A 23776-nucleotide genomic window follows, 5' to 3' on the forward strand; every position below is an offset into this window, starting at 1 on the left:
GTTTTCCTGAGGAAGGGAAGGTAGCGTTTCTCCACTTTGAGACTTGAAGAAGAGAATGCAAGAGGGACAATGAACAAACCAAAGTGTTGGAGAACCCAGTTAGAAAGCTATTGGAGAAGCATCTGAAGCACAAGGTCTGGAAGGTCTGGGCTACCAGCTGCCTACCTTTGTGCAACTTGAAGGAGAAGTGAGATTTAACATGTTTGATTCTCTTCACAGTGATTTCTCTCTGGAAATGTCCTAACTCTTTGCTAAAGGAACAAGTGCTGTCTGGTCTTATGAACACTAAAGAGGCATGAGGTAGAAAGGTGTGTTCATCCCATCTTTTCCTGGCTTCCTGTGAAGATGGAGTGTCGCCCTTGGGGGGACTGGTGGTCATTGCAGTATCAGAGGATGATCCAGAGGCAGCTCCTGAAAGCCACATGGCACCAAAGGAATGTTCTGGAGTGAAATGGAGGATCAAATTTTCCACTAAGTCCTGTAACTTAAAGAATGTTGCTCCCAGATAGAAGATGGGGGACATCCAGCAAACTCCTGAGCTATTATTTAATAAATAATGTTGGAATAATTAGTTATTATTTAATTAAATGATGTGGGAATAATTAGATAATAAGACCCTAGGTCACACCAAAACCAAAAATTAATTCCAGATAGATTGAATTGCTCACTGTGAAAAAAATGGTAGCAGGTAGAAAAATGAAACTATCACATATAAGATAAAACATAGGAGGATTTTTTTCCCCTAATAATTTTGGGGTAGTCTCAAAAAGATATGAAACCCGGAAATCATAAAAAGAAAAAAAGTGCCAGATTGGACTACACAGAAATAAACAAAAGATACCCTAAATAATAGCCAGGATATAAAGAACAGACAACCAGGAGAAAATACTTGTAATATATGTAACAGAGGTTAATCTGTTAATCTCCCTAAGTAGAAAAAGAACACCAACAAACTAATAAGAAAAGACAGAAAATCCAATAAAAAAAGATCAAAGGATATGACTAAGGACTTCAGAGAAGAAATAGAAATGGTCAATAGGCATATTTTTTAAAAAACAGCCCTAAGCCTTTATAATATTTAAGGGAATTCACATTAAAATTTCAACATGCTTTTTTCAACTACAGGTGAAAAAAAGTTTATAGAAATATAGAACAAGGTCTGGAAGATTATGCACTAAATTATGAACAGTACTTCATTTGGAAGGAATATAATTGGGGAAGCAAAGCAGAGGTCTTTTAACTTGTTCCCTTACATAAGTGGTGGGATTATGGGTGATTTTTACTTTGGGGTTGTTTTGCTGTATAATTTAATTCCTTGGAAAGCAATGTAAACATAAATTCTCTGTGTTCAGGAGGCTTAGAAAGTTTTTATTTGTTTATTTTAATTTTCAAAATCACAAAAATGTATGAGTTAATTAAACGAAAGAATCAGACCAGTTTTTTAACCTACTCTCAAACCTCAAACCAATTTTTTTATGCACACTGTTTGTCCTTGTACTTAATTCATGGGTATCTTCAAATATACATTTTCCCCAACATACTTCTTTCTAGATACCTCCTTCCCCTGAAATAGAAAAGAAAGGGGAAAAAAGAAAAGAAAGAAAAAATAAGGTACTATATGTATGTACGGGTTTAATTGTTTTAATACATTATTATTGCTTTTACTAAACTTTTTGGCCCTGGTAAGGACCCAAGTGACCAAGTTACCTGATAGCCAGACATCACTTTGAGACACAAGTTTCCAGAAATGTCAAAAGAAGATGTTTTGCTATGTGACTTTTGAATAAGCCACTTAAAAAAAAACTGACATATTACAAGTACATACTACACAATTCTAAGAGCCAAAAGAGCATGCTGTGAAGTTGTGTCCCTGTCACCTTTGTCCCTGAGGCCACTACAATTACAAGTTTCTTGTGTATCCTTCCAGAGATATTCTATGCATGTGCAAACACTGGCATAATTTTGTCATAGCCTACCATACCACTGTTTCGCATCTTGCTTTTTTAATTTTATATCTTGGAAATTGTTGTATATCAGTACACATAGAGCTGTATCATTGTTTTTTTAAGCTGCAAATGATTCCAATGCATGAATTTACTATAATTTATTTCATTAATCCCCTACTGATGGGTTCAGGTTGTTTCCAATATTTTCTTTATCTGTACAAACAATGCTGTAATAAATACCTTTGTATATTTGTGATTTTGCGAATGCGCAAGTATATTCGCAGAAAAAAAATCCCTACAAGTAGAACTGCTGGCTCAAAAGTAAGTGCACTTTAAATTTTGAAAACTCTGCAGCAATTTGTACTTCCTTAAACCATGACTGAGAGTTTGTTTCCCTATACCCTCAAATACATAGTGGCATCAAACTTTTGATCTTTGTCAATCTTATAGGTGAAAAATGGTTTCTGATGTAGTTCTGATTTGTCTTTCATTGCAAGTAAAGTTGAACATTTTTGCATGGGCTAAAGAGCCATTTATAGTTCCTCTTCCATGAATTACCATTCATTATGTTTTTTTTAAGAAATTTATTTATTTTTGGCTGCTCTGGGTCTTCGCTGCTGCGCGCGGGCCCCCTCTAGCTGCAGTGAGTGGGGGCCACTCCTTGCCGCGGTGTGCGGGCTTCTCACTGCAGTGGCCTCTCTAGTGCAGCACTGGCTCTAGGCGCGCGGACTTCAGCAGTTGTGGCTTGCGGTCTCTATAGCACAGGCTCAGCAGTTGTGGCGCACGGGCCTAGTTGCTCCGCTACATGTGGGATCTTTCCAGACCAGGGATCGAACCCGTGTCCCCTGCATTGGCAGGTGGCTTCCCAACCACTGTGCCACCAGGGAAGTCCCACCATTCATTATGTTTAAAATTTTTATTTCATTTCATTTATTTATTTTTAAACTTTCATTCAAGTTATAAAAATAATTTTTGCTATTTAAAGATTCTCTTGTTAGGTAAGAAAAAAATCCAGCTACATGGTATTTACGAAAGATACTTCTAAATCAAAATAATCTAGAATGACTGAAAAGTAAGAGGGATGAATAAAAGATATATCAAACAAATTCATAGGAATAACGATAGTAGGAGTAACAATATTAAAGTCAAACAAACTAAATCCAAAGCAATTTAATATTTCAGATTTATAAAAGGTGCTATATAAGAATATATAATAGTCAAGAATATATAGTATATAATAGTCATGAACCTTTATGAACCTAACAGCAGATCTTCAAAATATAAAACCAAAGCTGTTGGTAAGACACAAAAAAATTGACACATCCACAAATTCATAATATTTGGGGGATACTTGAACATGCGTCTCTCAGATATTAACAAATCAAGTAGACAAAAATAAGTAAGGCTACAGAAGGTTTAAATAACAAAATTAATAAGTTAATAAACAAAATACATATTTTTCAAAAATACACATGGAATATTCGCAAAAATAAACAAGTACTAGACCATCAAAAATGTTTTAGTAATTCTAAAAAGCAGATCATTAACACTCTGACCACAATGTAATAACATTATAAGTTAATAACAAAAGAATGGTCCCTTTCAAAACAAAAAACAAAACTACAACTATTTACAAGTAAATAAAAACACTTTCCTACATGACTTAGATTAAAAAGAATATCAAAATGAAAATTACAAACTATTGGGAAATGAGTGACAGTGAAAGAAATTGCGTATTTAATCTTATTGGATATGGCCAAAATAGTATGATGTGAAAATGTGTAGCATTAAGTCCATTCATTAGGAAATAAAATTTCACTAAGCAGTCATTAAAAAAAAAAAGTTAAAAATATAATATATCAAGACAATGAACCCAGAAGGGGAAAAAATAATTAATAAAGGTAAAAGCATAAATTGGATTTCCACTTCTGTTAATACCTGACTCAGTCCTCTCTCAAAGGATAACTTGAAAAGCTGAATAAAATATGACCAGCATTTACTTGAAGGAATCAGCATCAGAGAACAAACAAGGTAATAAAGAACTATCAGACAAGAACCAAGAGAAGACAGAACTCCAGAGGTAAGTTAGGCATTAGGTACCATTTTTCTATTAGTAGCATTTCCCATTTTCAGAAAAGGAAGCTGAGAAGTTGAGTGGTTTAGCCTCACAGGGCTGTGTGAAGAATAGCTGGAGTCCGTAATCTCTTATACCCAAACTTTGGGTTGGGACCCAAAAGGATTAAGGACTGGAAATAGACTAGCCTTCTAAAGGACTGCAGTTCAGCTTCAAAGCATCTCATTCCCTAAAACTGAATTATGGTGATTTTGGATTGTGGGTGCCTTTAGGCAACTGTCAGAAATAAAAGTAAATCTTCCACAGGGAATATGAAATCATCCTAAACTTCAAATTTGTTCCACTAGAAACTTAATGAATACATTTTCTGGCACACAATCAAAAGAAGCAAGGCCCAGGAAGAAACATGGCACTATGCACAAAACCACCAGAAATAATGGACAATAGAAATCGTTCCACATAGATTCCATGTATTGGAGTTATTGGTCATAATCCTTAAAACAACTATGCTTACAAAATTAAAGGGTATAATAAAAAATAACATTGGGCTTCCCTGGTGGAGCAGTGGTTAAGAATCCGCCTGCCAATGCAGGGGACACAGGTTCAAGCCCTGGTCTGAGAAGATCCCACATGCCAGTGGAGCAACTAAGCCCGTGAGCCACAACTACTGAGCCCGTGTGCTGCAACTACTGAAGCCCATGTGCCTAGAGCCCGTGCTCCACAACAAGAGAAGCCCGTGCACCGCAACGAAGAGTAGCCCCCCCCCCGCCACAACTAGAGAAAGCCTGTGCACAGCAACGAAGACCCAACGCAGCCAAAAAATAAATAAATTTATTTTTTTAAAAATTTAAAAAATAACGTTAAGAATTTTGGCATAAAACTAGAAATATTTTTAAAAGGACATAGATTTGAAAAAAACTAAAGTTGAAAAACTGAGAAATACAATAATAGAAATTTAAAATTCAATGGATAGATTTAACATCAGACACAGCTGAATAGAGAATTAATGAGCTAGAAGAGACAAAATGATAGAACAATACAGAAGAGGGGGTAAGAGACAGGGAGGATACAGTCAGAAAGTCTAACATATATATAATTTGAAGTCCTAGGAGAGAAGAAAAATAAATGGGGTAAAAGGAATGTTTGAATATCTGAAAACTTCCAAAACTAACGAAAGATATTCAGTCACAGAGTCAAGAAACTCTATGACCCCTAAGGGGATAAATAAAAAGAAATCCACACCTAGCTACATCAGCTGTCAGTCTAATTGTTGCCCCTTGAACTTAACATGCCATTTCTGCCTCTGGCTGCCTGTAAATAACCAATTCTTCAAATGGTCTTAGAAAAAGCTTTATCATCCTACTGGTTCTACCTCTAATGGGTTGAATAAGCTTTGAGCTCGTGTTTATTTTATTTGTGTATGAGTCATGTTTTTAACTTTTTGAAACTTGTACTTTGAATATACATATATGAAACAAAGAATTCATGAAATAATACTTTTCCTTCTTGCAATATTTTCTGTACTATTTTGTTCTTTTCTATCTTATTAAAAGATAATTTTGGTCACATTCACTAAATCTGGTCTCAACCTGCAGTTTGAGAAATCCTGCCTCAGCAGACCAGGGAGTATGTGGGTGGTGGGGAGGGAGAGGGGTAGAACTGCATTTTTAAAAAACCCTAATATTTAATTTGTTTGTTTGGCTTCCTCCCTCCAGGAATCAGATTACCCTGGAGACAGGGTCGGTGTTTTTGCTCTTTGCTTTTTTGCTCAGGGGGATTTTTTGCTCTTTCCTCGCTCAGCCCTCAGACTCCGGGATCAACCCTGGAGGCTATCAGGAAAAGCCAGCGGCCGGTTTAATCTCAACAGCCGGTTCCTGGTCCCTCCGGGAAGTGAGGACAGCTGAGACGCTGGCGCTCTGGGGTGGCGAACCGGCCTCCCCGTCTTGGAAGGCTCCCGGGCTGCCGAGAACTTCGCCGCCCTCCTGCCGGGAATTGAGACCAAGCGAGCTTCAAGTTCTCCTCGAGAGTTCGCGGAAGTGCGAGGTGGGGGAGTCGCGGAAGAGGCGGCCATCGTCAGCGCTCTGTGGGTCTCCTCTAAGTCCCCCGTGCATCTTCTGGCTTGGCGTTGTCCGGCCCCTCCCCGAGCCAGGAGGCTTACAGTTGGAAAGGGTGACTTCTGCGAGTCCCTTAGGTCCTATTTGGAGGGACTGAAGACCGCGAGGAAAAGTGAGCAGTAAGGGGCCTGGTCAGCCTTCGTCCAGCCCGCCCTGGGCTACCGGTACCCTTGAACCCGCCCCTACTGTTTTGTCTCTGGGCAAGTTCCAGGCGCTCTGCACTCGCGATCCAAAGGCGTGGCGGCGCGAGCCATGAATCGTATGGGTGCGCTGGGCTGCGCAAGGCTGCGGTGGGCGCTGCTGGGGACGCGGGTGGCTCTCCCTGCCCTCGGCTCCCACGGGGCCAGAGCCAAGGCCGCAATCCCCAGCGCCCTCCCTGCGGCCCAGGCAGCCGAGGCTCCCGGAACCGGGCCTGGCGATCGGAGGCTGCGGAGCCTGGAGGAGCTTTCAGGGCCAGGGCGGCTGCGTCTCTTATTCCAGCTGTTGGTGCAAGGCTACGTTCTGCACTTGCACCAGCTCCAGGTAACCGAGCGGGGGGCCTCGCGACCAAGGGATGTGGTGCGCACCCGGACAGAGAAGTTGGGGATGGGGAGACGTTGGACAAAAAGTGAAGGACATGTTTAGCTCGGGACCGAGTGGGGCTGTGGTCATACACTGGAAATCTGTAGGGGCTATGAACTGAAATGAACAGGTCAAGGGGTGGTATGAAGCAGGAGGGCACTGGGCTAGAGGTGATTTGGGAGGCTAGGTTTAAAGTGGACAGAGGTTGAGATTCAGTCTCATCTCCTTGACTCCTCTTTTCACACTGGGTACTCCACCCATTCTAGACTTCTTCCAATTCCTTAAGCCTAGAAAGTCCTTCCCCCGCCTTAGGGTCTAGGAGGTTCCCTCTGCGTGAACTGTTGTCTTCACCCTTCTACTTAAACACTTGTTTTTGTCTCTGTGATTTCCCTGGGCTGGGTTAGACACCTGTTAATGTGCTCTTGTAAAGCACCATCTTCTTTCTCTGTCACTTCCTCTGTGTTATATGTTTTTTAAAATTTATTTATTTTTAATTTATTTATTTTTGGCTGCATTGGGTCTTCGTTGCTGTACGCAGGCTTTCTCTAGTTGTGGCGAGTGGGGGCTTCTCATTGCAGTGGCTTCTCTTGTTGCGGAGCATGGGCTCTAGAGCGCAGGCTCCGTAGTTGTGGCGCACGGGCTTAGTTGCTCCGCGGCACGTGGGATCTTACCGAACCAGGGCTCGAGCCCCTGTCCCCTGCATTGGCAGGCAGATTCTCAACCACTGCGCCACCAGGGAAGTCCCTGTGTTATATGTTTATAAGAAATATAAACATTTCTTTAATATTGCCCTCCTGTAAGAATGTAAGCCCTGTGAAAGCAGGGATCCTCCTGTTTGGCCTGTATCTCCAAGCCTGGCACTTGTAGATGCTCAAATATTTGTTGAATCAATGAAAAGTCCATATTTTAATTGTATCCTCAGGCCACATCATTTAAAAATGAAGTGATTGATGATATGATCTAACACAACTATCAAATGCTTTCTTAATAAAATTAATATTTCAAACATTAAAAAAAATAAAGTGGACAGAGGTTGGGAGAGAAGGGAGCTGTCTTGGTAATAGAATAGCACATGCAAGTGTATAAGCTGCCAGATGTTATAGAACCACTATTTATCTGTGGTGATATCTATGGTGATATCAGTTACCACAGACTTCTTCCAGAGGAAATGGCTTCTGGAGGATTACAGAGGTTTTGCGATTTGCAGGGTAAATTTCCCCTTAATGGAGAAAAAGATGTCATTGCTCAGAGAGTGGAAGCAAAATCATAGACATTAAGGAAAAGGTACATTTTTGTTATTAAGAAATCAATGTCCAGTAAGAAGGTTTTATCCAGTGGAACACTGATATGAGGCAGGGATGGATGGATCGCCCACTGTCAATGGACAGAGACTGGAAAATCCAATGTTGGTTAAGTTGGAGAGGTTTTAGGAAGTGAACTGAAGAGATTCATGTGGGATTTGTCTTTCTGATTACTATTAACAAATATTAACGCACCACTCTGCCCCAGGCATTTTTCCAAGAGCTGAGCTTCGGTGAGATGTGGCCAATACCCACATGGGGGTTAAATGCTCCTTTGGGGAAGAGGGGAAACAAGGGAGTAAACAAATCAGCAAACAGCTAATTTCAGAAAGAAAGCTTGAGTGCCCTGGGAGGAGAAGCCAGTCCAGGGCTGGGGGAGGAGTGGGACCTTTGATTCGAGTGTGCCATCCAGGCACATGTGTGGTTGTCAGTGATTGACAGGAGTAGACAGGCCTTGGGCTGGGCTGATGAACAGACTGGTCACCAGGTGGCTGTGCTGGGCAGTAGTAAAAAATGAGGAGGAGCTGTGGGGACTTGGGATACAACAGGCCTTTGAGGAGGATATTGAAGACCAGACTAAGGGCCCTGGTTCTTCTGAGGAGCCATGGTGAGCTATTGAGCAGGCATGGGGTGAAGATGGCCTCCAAGGGACACTGTCCAGGTTATGGTGTGTACAGTAGGATGGATTGGACATGAGAGGCAGAGAGGGCCTCGGGTGACAAAGGGTATGGCATTATCTGAGCCACCCCCCAGGGAAAGTTGGACTGGGAGTTAATGATGAGGGAGAAAATGACTGTGAGGGTTTGAAGGTCCAGACTGAACACAGTTTCTCTGCACCTGCCTGGGCTGCTGCCATCTCCCCTGGGGTCTTCTCTGTTGGGTTCATGTTTCTGAGGCATGGTGGACAGGTCACAAGGCACTTGGAGATGGTTAAAAAAAATTATTCCCTGTGTGCTCAGCTCCAAGAAACCAAGTAAACCAAGAAACCAGAGTCCTGAAAGCTTCCCCTGCTTGATTTAACCTCTAGAAATGTGAGCAGCCCAGTGAATGCCCCAAGGGTGGGGACTAAGGATTTCTCACCATTTTTCAGGGAAAGTTTATTGGGAAGTTTTGCTCAGGACTATCTCTGCAGCAGTAACTACCAAGAAATTCTCGACTGCCCTAGGAAGTGGAGGAGGAAGCAGGAGAAAGCCAGGAGTGTGTGACCATTTATTTATTTTTCATTAAAAAAAATTTATTTATTTATTTATTTATTTGGCTGTGCCGGGTCTTAGCTGCAGCACACAGGATCACGGGATCTTCGTTGGGATCTTCATTGCGGCGTACGGGATCTTTTTAGTTGTGGCATGTGGGCTCTTTTAGTTGTGGCATGTGGGATCTAGTTCCCTGACCAGGGGTGGAACCCGGGCCCCCTGCATTGTGAGCACGGAGTCCTAACCATTGGACTACCAGGGAAGTCCCTGTTTGGCCTTTTATTTTATTTTATTTTTTGAAATCAATTTATTTTTGGCTGCATTGGGTCTTCGTTGCTGCTCTCGGGCTTTCTCTAGTTGTGGCAAGCGGGGGCTACTCTTCGTTGTGGTGCGTGGGCTTCTCATTGTGGTGGCTTCTCTTGTTGCGGAGCACGGGCTCTAGGCCTGTGGGCTTCAGTAGTTGTAGCACGTGGGCTTAGTAGTTGTGGCACATGGGCTTAGTTGCTCTGCGGCACGTGGGATCTTCCCGAACCAGGGCTCGAACCCGTGTCTCCTGCACTGGCAGGCGGATTTTTAACCACTTCGCCTCCAGGGAAGTCCCCCTGTGTGGACTTTTAAAGGAGAGGCCGGACTAGAATTTTGCAGAGCCTCCTGGCTCCGGCCTTTGTATCCCAAAGATCTGGAATCACATGAACCTGGGCTACTCCATGGGAAATATATTAGCCCTTCCCACTACATGTGGCTGGTGTGAGTTAGTAAACAGCGGAGTGCTGCACATCTATAAAAGCCAGTTAATACCCCTATTGAGAAAGAGGATGCTTCCAGTGACCCACTTTGTATCAGTTCAAATCCATTTTGTTGCAACTCTCACCGGCTTAAACTATAAAGCAGCTTTATTGGTTCCTATAATGGAAAAGTCTAATAGTTGTGTGCCCTTCAGGTATAGTTTGCTCTAGTGATTCACGAGACCATCAAAGCCACAGTTCTGTTCTGCAGTTCTCTTGGTTCTGCTGTCTCACAGAACTTAGTTGACTGGGCTGGGTTAATTGCCCATTCCTGAACCCATCATAGTGGCCATAGGTGTACTCTAGCTTAGACTCATGCAGGCTTACTCCTAAAGCTGGGGTTGGGGGCCCTGCCACCTAAACAGGCGGCTGCCGCACAAGGAGGAGAACAGGAATGGATATAAGGGCAGCTGACCATAATGTCTCCTGCACCCTCAGTTGTCAAAAACTGCATATCACACATAAAATTAATAAAATCAGCTTAGGGAAGCATTGTAGGACTTTAAGGGGTTGGAGTGGGAATTGGGACATGTGAAAGCCTTGCTAGTCCATAAATACCCGTTCCTTTCTCTTTTCTAACTAAAATAATGACAAGAGTGCTGAAAAAGTGAAATGTGAACATATGTTAAATTTATATGTAAATTTATGTGACAAAGTGATATCTTTCAAAGATGTTGACCCTGAGAATGATGAGATCAGCTGTCTATTCTGTTGCTCTCATTGTGGACTACCTGGGTTGGTGACCCCTCCTGTGTCTCCCTAATGCTTCCTGTACATATTTGTCATTTCATGTATCATGTTTCTTTTTTTTTGTTTTATTTATATATTTATTTTTATTTATGGCTGTGTTGGGTCTTCGTTTCTGTGCGAGGGCCTTCTCTTGTTGCGGCAAGTGGGGGCCACTCTTCACCGCGGTGCGCGGGCCTCTCACTATCGCGACCTCTCTTGTTGCGGAGCACAGGCTCCAGACGCGCAGGCTCAGCAATTGTGGCTCACGGGCCTAGTCGCTCCGCGGCATGTGGGATCTTCCCAGACCAGGGCTCGAACCCGTGTCCCCTGCATTGGCAGGCAGATTCTCAACCACTGTGCCACCAGGGAAGCCCCTCTTTTATTTATATATAGTTACAAAATTTTTTTTTCTTGTGATGAGAACTTTTAAGATTTACTCTTTTAGTAACTTCCAAATATACAATACAGTGTTGTTATAGTCACCATGCTGTGCATTACATCCCAGGATGTAATCTTGTAACGCCCACTTATTTATTTTATAACTGGAAGTTTGTACTTTTTGACCACCTTCATGCATTTTGCCCTCCTTCCATGCCCATCTCTGGCAACCACCAATCGGTTCTCCGTATGTATGAGTTTTGTTTTGGTTTGTTTAATTTTTAGATTCCACATACACATGAGATCATTCAGTATTTGTTTTTCTCTGTCTGACTTATTTCACTTAGCATAATTTCCTCAGGGTCCATCCATGTTGTTGTAAATGGCAGGATTTCCTTCTTTTTTATAGCTGAATAATATTTCTGGATGTGTGTGTGCGCGCATCGCATTTTCTTTATACGTTCATCCATTGATGGACGCTTAGGTTGCTTCCATGCTTCCATGTCTTGGCTATTGTAAATACTGCTGCAGTGAACATGAGGGTCCATTTATCTTTTTGAGTTTAGTGTTTTCATTTTCTTTGGATAAATACTCAGAAGTGGGACTGTGAGATCATATGGTAGTTCTATTTTTAATTTTTTGAGAAACCGCCATACTGTTTTCCATTGTAGCTGCACCAGTTTACATTCCCACCAACACTGCACGAGGGTTCCCTTTTCTCTACATCCTTGCCAACTCTTATTTTTTTGTCTTTTAGCCATTCTATCGTGCAAGGTGATATCTCATTGTAGTTTTGATTTGCACTTCCCTGGTGACTAGTGATGTTGAGTACCTTTTCATTTACCTGTTGGTCATCTGTATGTCTTCTCTGGAAAAATGTCAAATCAGATCCTCTGCCCGTATTTTAATTGGATTTTGTTTGTTTTGCTATTGAGTTATATGAGTTCTTCATATATTTTGGATATTAACCCTTATCAGATATATGATTTACAAATATTTACTCCCATTTAGTAGGTTGTCTTTTCATTTTGTTGATGGTCTCCTTTGCTGTGCAGAAGCTATTTAGTTTAATGTAGTCCTGCTTGTTTATTTTTGCTTTTGTTACCTTTGCTTTTGGTGTCAAATTCAAAAAATCATCATCAAGACTGATGTCAAGGAGTTTACCACCTATATTTTCTTCTGGGGTTTTTATGGTTTCAGATCTTAAGTTCAAGTCTTTCATCCATTTTGAGTTAATTTTTGTGTATGGTGTAAGATAGTAATCCTATTTCATTCTTTTGCATGTGGCTATCCAGTTTTCCCAATACCATTTATTGAAGAGGCTGTCCTTTCTCCATTATATATTCTTTGCTCCCTTGTCATAAATTAATTTACCATATATGTGTGGGTTTATTTCTGATCTTTCTATTTCTTTCTATTCTGATCTATATGTGTGTGTTTATGCCAATACCATACTGTTTTGATTACTATAGCTTTGTAATGTAGATTGAAATCAGGAAACATGATGCCTCCAGCTTTGTTCTCCTTTCTCAAGATTGCTTTGGCTATTCGGGGTCATTTGCAGTTCCATACAAATTTTAGGATTGTTTATTTATTTCTGTGAAAAATGCCATTGGAATTTTAGTAGGAATTGCATTGAATCTGTAGATTGCTTTGGGTAGTATGGACATTTTAACAATAGTAATTCTTCCCATCCATGAACATGGAGTATCTTCCCATTTATTTGTGTCTTCTTTAATTTCTTTCTTCAATGTCATAGTTTTCAGTGTACAGGTCTTTTATCTCTTTGGTTAAATTTATTCCTGGGCATTTTATTCTTTTTGATACAGTCGTAAATGGGAGTGTTTTCTTAATTTCTCTTTCTGATAGTTTGTTATTAGTGAATAGAAATAAACCGATTTTTGTATTTTGATTTTGTATCCTGCAAGTTTACTGAATTCATTTATTAGTTCTAACAGTTGTTTTGGTGGAGTCTTTAGGGTTTTTGATATATAGTATCATGTCATCTGCAAATAGTGATAGTTTTACCTCTTCTTTTCTGATTTGGATGCTTTTTTTTTTTTCCTGACCTAATTGCTCTGTCTAGGACTACCAATACTATGTTGAATAAAAATGGCAAGAGTGGCCATCCTTGTCTTTTTCCTGATCTTACAGGAAAAGCCTTCAGCTTTTCAACATTGACTATGATGTTAGCTATGGGTTTGTCATATATGGCCTTTATTATGTTAAGGTTCATTCTCTCTATACCCAGTTTTTGGGGTGTTTTTAAACATATTTATTTATGGCTGCATTGGGTCTTTGTTGCTGCAAGTGGGCTTTCTCTAATTGCAGTGAGCAGGGGCTACTCTTTGTTGCAGTGTGTGGGCTTCTCATTGTGGTGGCTTCTCTTGTTGCGGAGCACGGGCTCTAGGCACGCGGGCTTCAGTAGTTGTGGCTCGTGGGCTCTAGAGCGCAGGCTCAGTAGTTGTGGCACACGGGCTTAGTTGCTCCACGGCATGTGGGACCTTCCCGGACCAGGGCTCGAACCCATGACCCCTGCATTAACAGGTGGATTCTTAACCACTGCACCACCAGGGAAGCCCCTATACCCAGTTTTATGAGAGTTTTTGTCATAAATGGATGTGGAATTTTGTCAAATGCTTTTTCTGGATCTATTGATATGATCTTATGATTTTTATCCTTCATTTTGCTAATATGTTGTATTACATTGATTGATTTGCAGTTGTTGAACCATCCTTTCATCCCTGGAATGAATTCCTCTTGATCATGATGAATGGTTTTTTTTTTTGTTTGTTTGTTTGTGGTTTTTTATGTATTGTTGAATTTGGTTTGCTAATATTTTATTGAAGATTTTTTTCATTTATGTTCATCAGGGATATTGGCCTGTATTTTCTTTTCTTGTACTGTCCTTGTCTGGTTTTAGTATTAGGGAAATTCCAGCCTCATAAAATGGGTTTGGAATTGTCCCCTCCCCTTCTTTTTCTTTTTTTCTTTTTGGAAGAGTTTGAGAAAGTTTAGTATTAATTCTTCTTTAATATATTTGGTAGAATTCACCAGTGAAGCCGTCTGGTTTTTGACTTTTGTTTGTTGGGAGGTTTGATTTTTTTTTGTTGGTGACTGATTCAGTCTTTATACTAATAATTGATCTGTTCAGATTTTCTGTTTCTTCATGCTTCAGTCTTGGTACAATGTATGTTTCTAGGAATTTATCCATTTCTTGTAGGTTGTTCAATTTGTTGGCATATAATTGTTCACAATAGTCTCTTGTGATCCTTTGTGTTTCTGTGGTATCAGTTGTAATGTCTCCTCTTTCATTTCTGATTTTATTTATCTGAGTCCTCTTTTTTTCTTGGTGAGTCTAGCTAAAGGTTTGTTTATTTTGTTTAGCTTTTTAAAAAGCCATCTCTTAGTTTCAGTGATCTTTTCTATTGTCTTTTTAGTCTCTAATTTATTTCTGCTCAGATCTTTGTTATTTCCTTCCTTCTACTAACTTTTTAAAATTAATTTTTATTGGAATATATTTGTTTTACAATGCTGTGTTAGTTTCTGCTGTACAGCAAAGTGAATCAGCTATACATATACATATATCCCCTCTTTTTTGGATTTCCTTCCCATTTAGGTCACCACAGAGCACTGAGCAGAGTTCCCTGTGCTAAACAGTATGTTCTCATTAGTTATCTGTTTTATACATAGTATCAATAGTGTATATTTGTCAATCCCAATCTCCCAATTCATCCCCCAGCCCTTTCTCCCTTGGTATCCATACTTTTGTTCTCTACGTCTGTGTCCCTCTTTCTGCTTTGCAAATAAAATTATCTATACTATTTTTCTAGAGTCCACATATATGCATTAATATACGATATTTGTTTTTCTCTTTCTGACTTACTCCACTCTGTATGAGAGACTCTAGGTCCATCCACGTCTCTGCAAATGACCCAATTTCATTCCTTTTTCTGGCTGAGTAACATTCCATTGTATATATGTACCATATCTTCTTTATCCATTCCTCTGTTGATGGGCATTTAGGTTGCTTCCATGTCCTGGCTATTGTAAATAGTGCTGCAATGAACATTGGGGTGCATGTGTCTTTTTGAATTATGGTTTTCTCAGGGTATATGCCCAGTAGTAGGATTGCTGGGTCATATGGTAATTCTATTTTTAGTTTTTTAAGGAACCTCCATACTGTTCTCCATAGTGGCTGTATGAATTTACATTCCCACCAACAGTGTAAGAGGGTTCCCTTTTCTCCACACCCTCTCCAGCATTTGTTGTTTGTAGATTTTTTGATGACGGCCATTCTGACCAGTGTGAAGCGATACCTCATTGTAGTTTTGATTTGCATTTCTCTAATAATTAGTGATGTTGAGCATCTTTTCATGTGTTTGTTGCCCATCTGTATGTTTTCTTTGGAGAAATGTCTATTTAGGTCTTCCAGCCATTTTTTGATTGGGGTGTTTTTTTTTTTTGATATTGAGCTGCATGAGCTGCGTGTATATTTTGGAGATTAAGCCTTTGTCAGTTGCTTCATTTGCAAATATTTTCTCCCATTCTGAGGGTTGTCTTTTTGTCTTGTTTATGGTTCCTTCTACTAACTTTGAGGTTAATTTGTCCTCCTTTTTCTAGTTCCTTGAGGTGTAAAGTTAGGTTATTCGAGATCTTTCTCTCTCTCTCTTTCTTATTTTTTTTAATCTTTCTTGTTTCTTAATGTAGGCATTTATTGCTGTGAACTTCCTTCTTGGAACTACTTTTGCTGCTTCCCATAAGTTTTGGCTTTTGCCATTCTTTGCATCCTTTCCCTGAAGCCTCCATTCCCACCCTCCGCTGGACATCAGCATCAAAGGCCAGATGATCCATGACCTTCTGAACCTGGTGGGCTTTTTCTGCCCAGCGCAGAGGATATCTTTTCCAGCTCCAGCAGCTCCAGTAGCTCCAGCAGCTCCACCACCAGGTCAGCCTCCTTGCTTGTCTGCAGTTCGGCTGGCAGCATGAGCAGCCCCATAGAGACTCTGGGAAGGGATGGTGTCTGCATGTTCCCTCCTGCTTGATCTCCCTTACTGCTTGATCTGCCCTGACAGTCTATCCATGCACAATGCCATGTCAGTGCCCCTAAAAGCATGTTTGATTAATTGCTCCCCTGCTCAGGAATCCCTACAGGTCCTGAGGAATCAGCTTTAAATTTCTCAAGCAGACGTTTGAGGCCCCAGCCTCCTTTTTCCAGGCACCCCTCACTTTAAGTTTTGCTATGTTGTGTTTTCCATTTTCATTCATCTTTAGTTTTTTTTTAATTTCTCTTTTGATTTCTTCTTTGACCTAGTGGTTGTTCAGTAGCATGTTGTTTAATCTCCACATATCTGTGAATTTTCCAGATTTCTTCTTGCAGTTGATTTCTTAAAATTAATTAATTAATTAAATTATTTCTGGCTGCATTGGGTCTTTGTTGCTGCGCATGGGCTTTCTCTGGTTGCAACAAGTGGGGGCTACTCTTCGTTGCAGTGCACAGGCTTCTCATTATGGTGGCTTCTCTTGTTGCAGAGCATGGGCTCTAGGCGCACGGGCTTCAGTAGTTGTGGCACACGGGCTCAGTAGTTGTGGCTCGTGGGCTCTAGAGTGCAGGCTCAGCAGTTGTGGCACACGGGCTTAGTTGCTCCATGGCATGTGGGATCTTCCCAGACCAGGGCTCAAACCTGTATCCCCTGCATTGGCAGGTGGATTCTTAACCACTGCGCCACCAGGGAAGTCCTTGCAGTTGATTTCTAGTTTCGTACAATTGTGTGGGAAAAGATGCCTGATTGGATTTCAGTCTTCTTAAATTTATTAAGTTTTGTTTTGTGGCCTAACATTTGATGTATCCTGGAGAATGTTCCATGCGTGCTTGAAAAGAATGTATTCTGTTGCTTTTGGGTAGAATATTCTGTATATGTCTGTTAAGTTCATCTGGTTTAATGTGTCATTTAAGGCCAATGTTTCTGTATTGATTTTCTGTGTGGATGATGAAGTGGGGTATTAAAGTCTCCTACTATTATTATATTGTTATCTATTTCTCCCTTTAAGTCTGTCACATATTTAAGGGCACATGTTTCTTACCATTGCCTGTTTATATAGCTTAGAGATTGGGCTGTGAACCTCTGAGGGCCTATGTCTTTCCCAGCTCTGTGTCCCCCAGCATCAGGCACAGTTCTGGATACAGGGGAGGTTTTTGACAATGTTTGATGAATGAATACATTTCATGTACCAGTCAAAGGGCTATGAGTGATACTGAGCAGTAGCTACATCTAGTGGTAAACTTCTTTGTGAGATTATTCTCAGCTCCCTGATCTGAGTTGTTTGACATAAGATAGAGTGAAAAAGGGACAGTGAGGGAGGTGGGCAGATTGCTCAAGCTGGCCCATCAGGTCTTAGCTTTCTAGGTTCAGAAACTAAATTTTGTCAGTTCATTCAGCATGGGTAGACTATTGGGGACTGACCCATATTGGTCAAACACACAGAAACAAATTGTGGATTGGAGAATTTATTTACAAAAGTTAGCCCTCCCAGGGATCTTATACCCCATCACATAGAAGCCCTCTATTCTAGTTATTCCTACCTAACAAACTATCCCAAAACACAGTGGCTTAAAACAACATTTTGTTATACTCATGATTTTGTGAGTCAGGAATTTGGGCAGTACACATCAAAAATGGCTTATCTCTGCTTCACAGTGGAGTGGGGCTTTAGTTTGAATGGCTGAAGATGGCTGGGATGGCTCAAGTGGGGCCATATGTTTGGGCCTCAGGTCTGGTTTTTGGCTGGCTTCCTTAGCTTTTCTCCATGTCACATCTGCTGGGGCTGGAATTTCCAAAATGGCTTCTTCAATTGCATGTTGGATGCCTGGGCTGGTTTGGCCAGAATGGCTATTTCTTTCCCCACATGACTAACCTGGGCTTCCTCGCAGCATGGGGGTCTCTGCATAGTCAGACTTCTTACAGGGTGCTGGTTTCCCCCAGAATGAATATTCCAAGAGACAGAAAGTGGAAGTTGCCAGTTTCTTAAAGCCTGGTTCTGGAAACTGGCATAGCATCATTCCTGCTGTATTCTACACATCAAAGCAGTTACAGAGCCCACCCAGATTCTAGAGAAGAAGATGTAGACCTGAACTATTAATGGGAGAGATGTCAAAAAATATGTGGCCCTCTTTAATACACCTAACCTCTTCCTAGAATCCACGTACCTAGGGAGAGAAATTAGTAACTACATTAGCGGACTGCTTGGTGTGCAGGGACCCCAGAACTAAAGCAGTAGAATTGTATGGAAAAAAATTTCATCTAGGCCTTGGAGAAACCTGGTTGAATGTGCTTCTCTGGTTCCTGTCCATTAGATTAAGTATCTCTCTCTCTTCAGAGATAAATGCTGCCTATTTTTGCCCTTTGGCTCCTACTTCTGGGTTTTGTAATGGCCACTCCCATCCTGTTAACACATTCTTTCTTCAGTTTGGCTAATACCATTGATTAGCTGAATTTTCTTTCCCAGTACTCATGTTACCATCAAGCCTTCCAGAGATTATCCTCCAGTTACCTTGACTTGGCTTGAGTGTTTTACAGTCTCATCTGGCAGATGTTTACAGATTGTCCTTGAGACTCTGGTGGAATATAATGTAGCTCTTTAAAGCCTCAGGGGTGGGAAATTTGAAACTAGGTATTAAGGTATAAAGTGTGAGTCATACCGACTTAGCAAATGCACTGCCAGAATTTTTATCTTACGGATAAAATTTGTGGTCAAAGAAATATTACACACTTTTCAAGATAGCAATATTTCTGATTGGGAAATGTTAGAATGACTTACATATCCCGGTAGGGAACTAATTAAATAAATTACAGTACATTCATACAATGGAATTTTATGCAACCATTAAAAATAAAAGGGGCAGATCTATGTGTATTAATATGAATTGCTTGGTAAGAGATGGGAAGAAAGTAAGGTGCAAAACTATATAATATGCCATCATTTGTGGATAAAAAGTGTGAGGGGTATATTCATATATATATATATTTGTATGTGCATAAAATATCCCTGGGAGGACACACAAGAAATTGGTAATGATGGTTGCCTCTCTGTAGGGGTCTTGGAGTCTGGAGATGAGAGTTAGGAGGAAGACTTACTTTTTTAAAAAAATACATTTATTTATTTATTTTTGGCTGCTTTGGGTCTTCATTGCTGCACGCGGGCTTTCTCTAGTTGTGGTGAGCGGGCTCTACTCTTCGTTGCGGTGCGCAGGCTTCTCATTGCGGTAGCTTCTCTTGTTGCAGAGCACGGGCTCTAGCCACGTGGGCTTCAGCAGTTGTGACACGCGGTCTCAGTAGTTGTGGCTTGCAGGCTCTAGAGCGCAGGCTCAGTAGTTGTGGCACATGGACTTAGTTGCTCTGCGGCATGTGGGGTCTTCCTGGACCAGAGCTCGAAACCGTGTCCCCTGCATTGGCAGGTGGATTCTTAACCACTGTGCCACCAGGGAAGACCCAAGACTTACTTTATATTGCAAGACTGCTACGGACCTCCACCAGAGTTTCCTCTGGCTTCATCCTGCCCAGGCATAGTTCACCATCTTTTGGGTCTTTTTGTACCCTTTGCATTTTAACAGTGTACATATATATTGCCTTTTACAATTTAAAAAACAACAACAAAAGAATGGAGAGCAAGAGATAAAGCATGGCTGACCTAGTGCTTCCTGGTACAGCATAATATTTTGAGATCTTCTGATGGCCTTTCCTCTTGTACCCCTGTTTGGCTCTGGGTCCTTACTTTTGATGTCCACTTCTGCGTCTGCATCCTCTTTTTAGCTGTGCGTCCATTGCTGGTCATCTTCTCCTTGTTCTTGAATACTCTCATTGTTCCACTCCAGACCATCCCAGCTTGCAAGCAAAGGTGCACAGCTTACTGAGGTTTGCCTCTGGGTGTGTGAGGGGTGCGGGTTGGGGGCGCTGCTTCTGTTTTCCTAACAGCCTCTCTGAGGGCGTCCCAGGCAAGGCCTTTTCTTGGATTACCCTTAGATCTGCCTCTACTTTCAGCCCATTGTTTCTCTCTGGTACAAAATCAGAGGAAAATTCTTACTGTCCACCTATCTGGTACATATCTTTGTAACTTTATGACAGTGCTTCTGTCTTGCATAAAAGCAGACATTTTTATAAATATTGAAGTAATGGCTGCACACATGCACAAAAAAATTTTTTTTGCGGCTTTGTTTGTAAAACCAAAAATTCAGAAATATGTTAAATGCCCATCAGCAGGATAAATAGATTGTGACATATTCATACAATGGAACACTATGCCATAGTCATAATGAACGCACAAACTTTTTATATCTCAATATAGAACTTGGCAGGGGGAGGGATAAATTAGAAGTTTGGGATTAAGAGATATACACTATTATATATAAAATAGGTAAACAGCAGGGACCTACTGTATAGCACAGGGAACTATATTCAATATCTTGTAATAACCTATATGAGAAAAGAATCTGAGTTATTATATATAACTGAATCACTTTGCTGTACACCAGAAACTAACAGAACAGTGTAAATCAACTGTACTTCAATAAAAAAATTAGAACTCAGAACCAAAGTTGAGTATAGAATGATATGTACTGTAGAATACTATTTCTATAAATTAACAACCACGTGAAAATAATATGGGCTATCATTGTGATGTGGTAAAATTATATAAATATTGACAGAAAGAGCATATTTCAAATTCAAGATAGTGGTTGCTGTGGGGAGGGAAGGCATAGGGAAAGATAAGAAGAGGACTTTGAATCTGAAATGTTTTCTTTTTTTTTTTTGTTGACATATTTTTTTTTAACATCTTTATTGGAGTATAAATGATTTACAATGATGTATTAGTTTCTGCTTTATAACAAACTGAATCAGCTATACATATACATATATCCCCATATCCCCTCCCTCTTGCGTCTCCCTCCCACCCTCCTTATCCCACCCCTCTAGGTGGTCACAAAACACTGAGCTGATCTCCCTGTGCTATGCGGCTGCTTCCCACTAGCTATCTATTTTATGAAATGTTTTCATTTTTTAAAAAGATTTGAAGCAAATATGACAGATATTAACAGTTCTTAATTCTGGAGGGAGGGTACATGGGTGTTTATAATGTTATTTTCTTTAATTATCCACATTAAAATCTTCATAATAAAAAATACAAGTAATTCTGCTCATCATGAGTTCAAATGGTGCCACTGGCTTGGTCTGATCTTAGAGAAGAGCATTCAAGACAAGGTTCAGAGCAAGGAGAACTTGGGAATGCTGTTAGTTATTTAGCACCCTCTGTCACTTGGAAATGTAAATTCCACTTGTGTGAGGGGGTTAGGGCTAAACTCCTGTTGACACTTGGACAGCGCTGAGTCATGGCTGTGCCAGCTGGATTCCTCTTTACCTTTGACCCTGAATGAAGCCTTCTTTCTGGCATTGGTCAGTGTAGGCAAAAGAGAGGCCTGTGCTTGAAGTTACATCTCTCCTTCTGTTTATCTACCTGATGGCTGCCAGCTTTTCGTGCCAGGTTTGTCGACACTGGCAAAACAGTACTTAGTATTTGTGAGTTCACTTTTGTCCTCAGGACTATTTACTTGCTGTTTTAGTGTTGTTTTTCTGTGCTGAGAGCCTCCTTAAGGAACCCACTATCAGTAAACCAAACAGGCCTCTAAGTAGGAGAAGAGAACATCGCAATGCAGTATCAATTTTTTTGAGGGGAGATTTTTGGATGATTTTAATGTTTTTTTTCTTGTAACAACTTTATTGAGATATAATCACATACCATACAACTCACCCATTGAACAATTAAGTGGTTTTTAGTATATTCACAGAGTTGTGCAGCCATCACCACATCAATTTTAGAATATTTTAATCACCCCAGAAAGAAACCTCATACTCTTTGGCAGGAACTCCCTGCTCCCCATTCCCTCATCAGGCCCTGGCAACCACTAATCTACTTTCTGTCTCTATGGATTTGCTTGTTATGGACATTTCATATAAGTGGACTCATTCAATATGTAATCTATTGTGAAAGGCTTCTTTTACTTAGCATGATGCTTTCAAGGTTCATCCATGTTGTACATGTGTCAGTACTTTATTCCTTTTTAATGGATGAATAATATTGCATTATAAGGATATACCCCACTTTGTTCATCCATCCATCTGCTGATGATATTTGCATTGTTTCCACTTTTTGGCTCAGTGTTATATTTTGAGTTCTTAAGGTCCACACAACTGTCAAAGATAAGCACAGTTGGGCATTAGTTAAAGTGGTGAAAACAGATTTTGTTCAGGAACTACTGACAGTAGGGGAAAGAGAGTAACTCCTTTCCAATTTGTGCAGAGGTGACTGGCGTTTTAAAGGGAGAGTGAGGGAGTCAGGTGTGGGATGGCAGGGGCTTGAAAAGAGTCAGGGAAGTGAAAAATGACAAAAAGCAGGAATTGGGGTGAGGGTTGGTCCATGTGAAACTCATTTGGGTTTGCTAACTGGTGCTTATCTTATCAAAGTTAGGCTCCCACCCTTCCACAGAGACTGGGAGACAGGGGCCCTATCTTCAGATGATGGCTGGAACAAACAGGACATTCCTTGGCAGCCTTGAGTTTTCTCAAGTAGGCACTTTAAGGAGGGTTTCATCCTAGGGATGAAGGTCACTCTAGGGATGTGACTTTGAGCTGTTAGAAACTATGTTAGTGTGTTCAAGTCTTTAAAGGCCAATGTTGGTGCAACAAAAAGAATAAAATACCTAGGAATAAACCTACCTAAGGAGACAAAAGACCTGTATGCAGAAAACTATAAGACACTGATGAAAGAAACTAAAGATGATACAAACAGATGGAGAGATATACCATGTTCTTGGATTGGAAGAATCAACATTGTGAAAATGACTATACTACCCAAAGCAATCTACAGATTCAGTGCAATCCCTATCAAACTATCAATGGCATTTTTCACAGAACTAGAACAAAAAATTTTACAATTTGTATGGAAACACAAAAGACCCCGAATAGCCAAAGCAATCTTGAGAAAGAAAAACGGAGCTGGAGGAATCAGCCTCCCTGACTTCAGACTATACTGCAAAGCTACAGTAATCAAGACAATATGGTACTGGCACAAAAACAGAGATACAGATCAATGGAACAGGATAGAAAGCCCAGAGATAAACCCATGCACATATGGTCACCTTATTTTTGATAAAGGAGGCAAGAATATACAATGGAGAAAAGACAGCCTTGTCAATAAGTGGTGCTGGGAAAACTGGACAGCTACATGTAAAAGAATGAAATTAGAATACTCCCTAACACCATACACAAAAATAAACTCAAAATGGATTAAATACCTAAATGTAAGGCCAGACACTATAAAACTCTTAGAGGAAAACGTAGGCAGAACGCTCTATGACATAAAATCACAGCAAGATCCTTTTTGACCCACCTCCTAGAGAAATGGAAATAAAAACAAAAATAAACAAATGGGACCTAATGAAACTTAAAAGCTTTTGCACAGCAAAGGAAACCATAAACAAGACGAAAAGACAACCCTCAGAATGGGAGACAATATTTGCAAGTGAAGCAACTGACAAAGGATTAATCCCCAAAATTTACAAGCAGCTCATGCAGCTCAATATCCAAAAAACAAACAACCCAATCCAAAAATGCGCAGAAGACCTAAATAGACATTTCTCCAAA

General features: G+C 40.5%; 1 protein-coding gene across 1 annotated transcript in view; it reads left to right on the top strand.

The window, feature by feature from the left end:
* The first annotated feature begins 5753 nt into the window (after positions 1–5753).
* LOC132368697 (sterol 26-hydroxylase, mitochondrial) overlaps positions 5754–23776 on the top strand; it is a 45969-nt gene continuing 27946 nt past the window's right edge. Inside the window, exon 1 of the mRNA XM_059927415.1 lies at positions 5754–6656. Within this exon, the coding sequence (XP_059783398.1) occupies positions 6387–6656 (270 nt within the window). The 5' untranslated portion in view covers positions 5754–6386. The remainder of the gene's footprint in view (positions 6657–23776) is intronic.

Source organism: Balaenoptera ricei, chromosome 7 (genome assembly GCF_028023285.1).
Source record: "Balaenoptera ricei isolate mBalRic1 chromosome 7, mBalRic1.hap2, whole genome shotgun sequence".
In the NCBI taxonomy this organism is placed as follows: domain Eukaryota; kingdom Metazoa; phylum Chordata; class Mammalia; order Artiodactyla; family Balaenopteridae; genus Balaenoptera; species Balaenoptera ricei.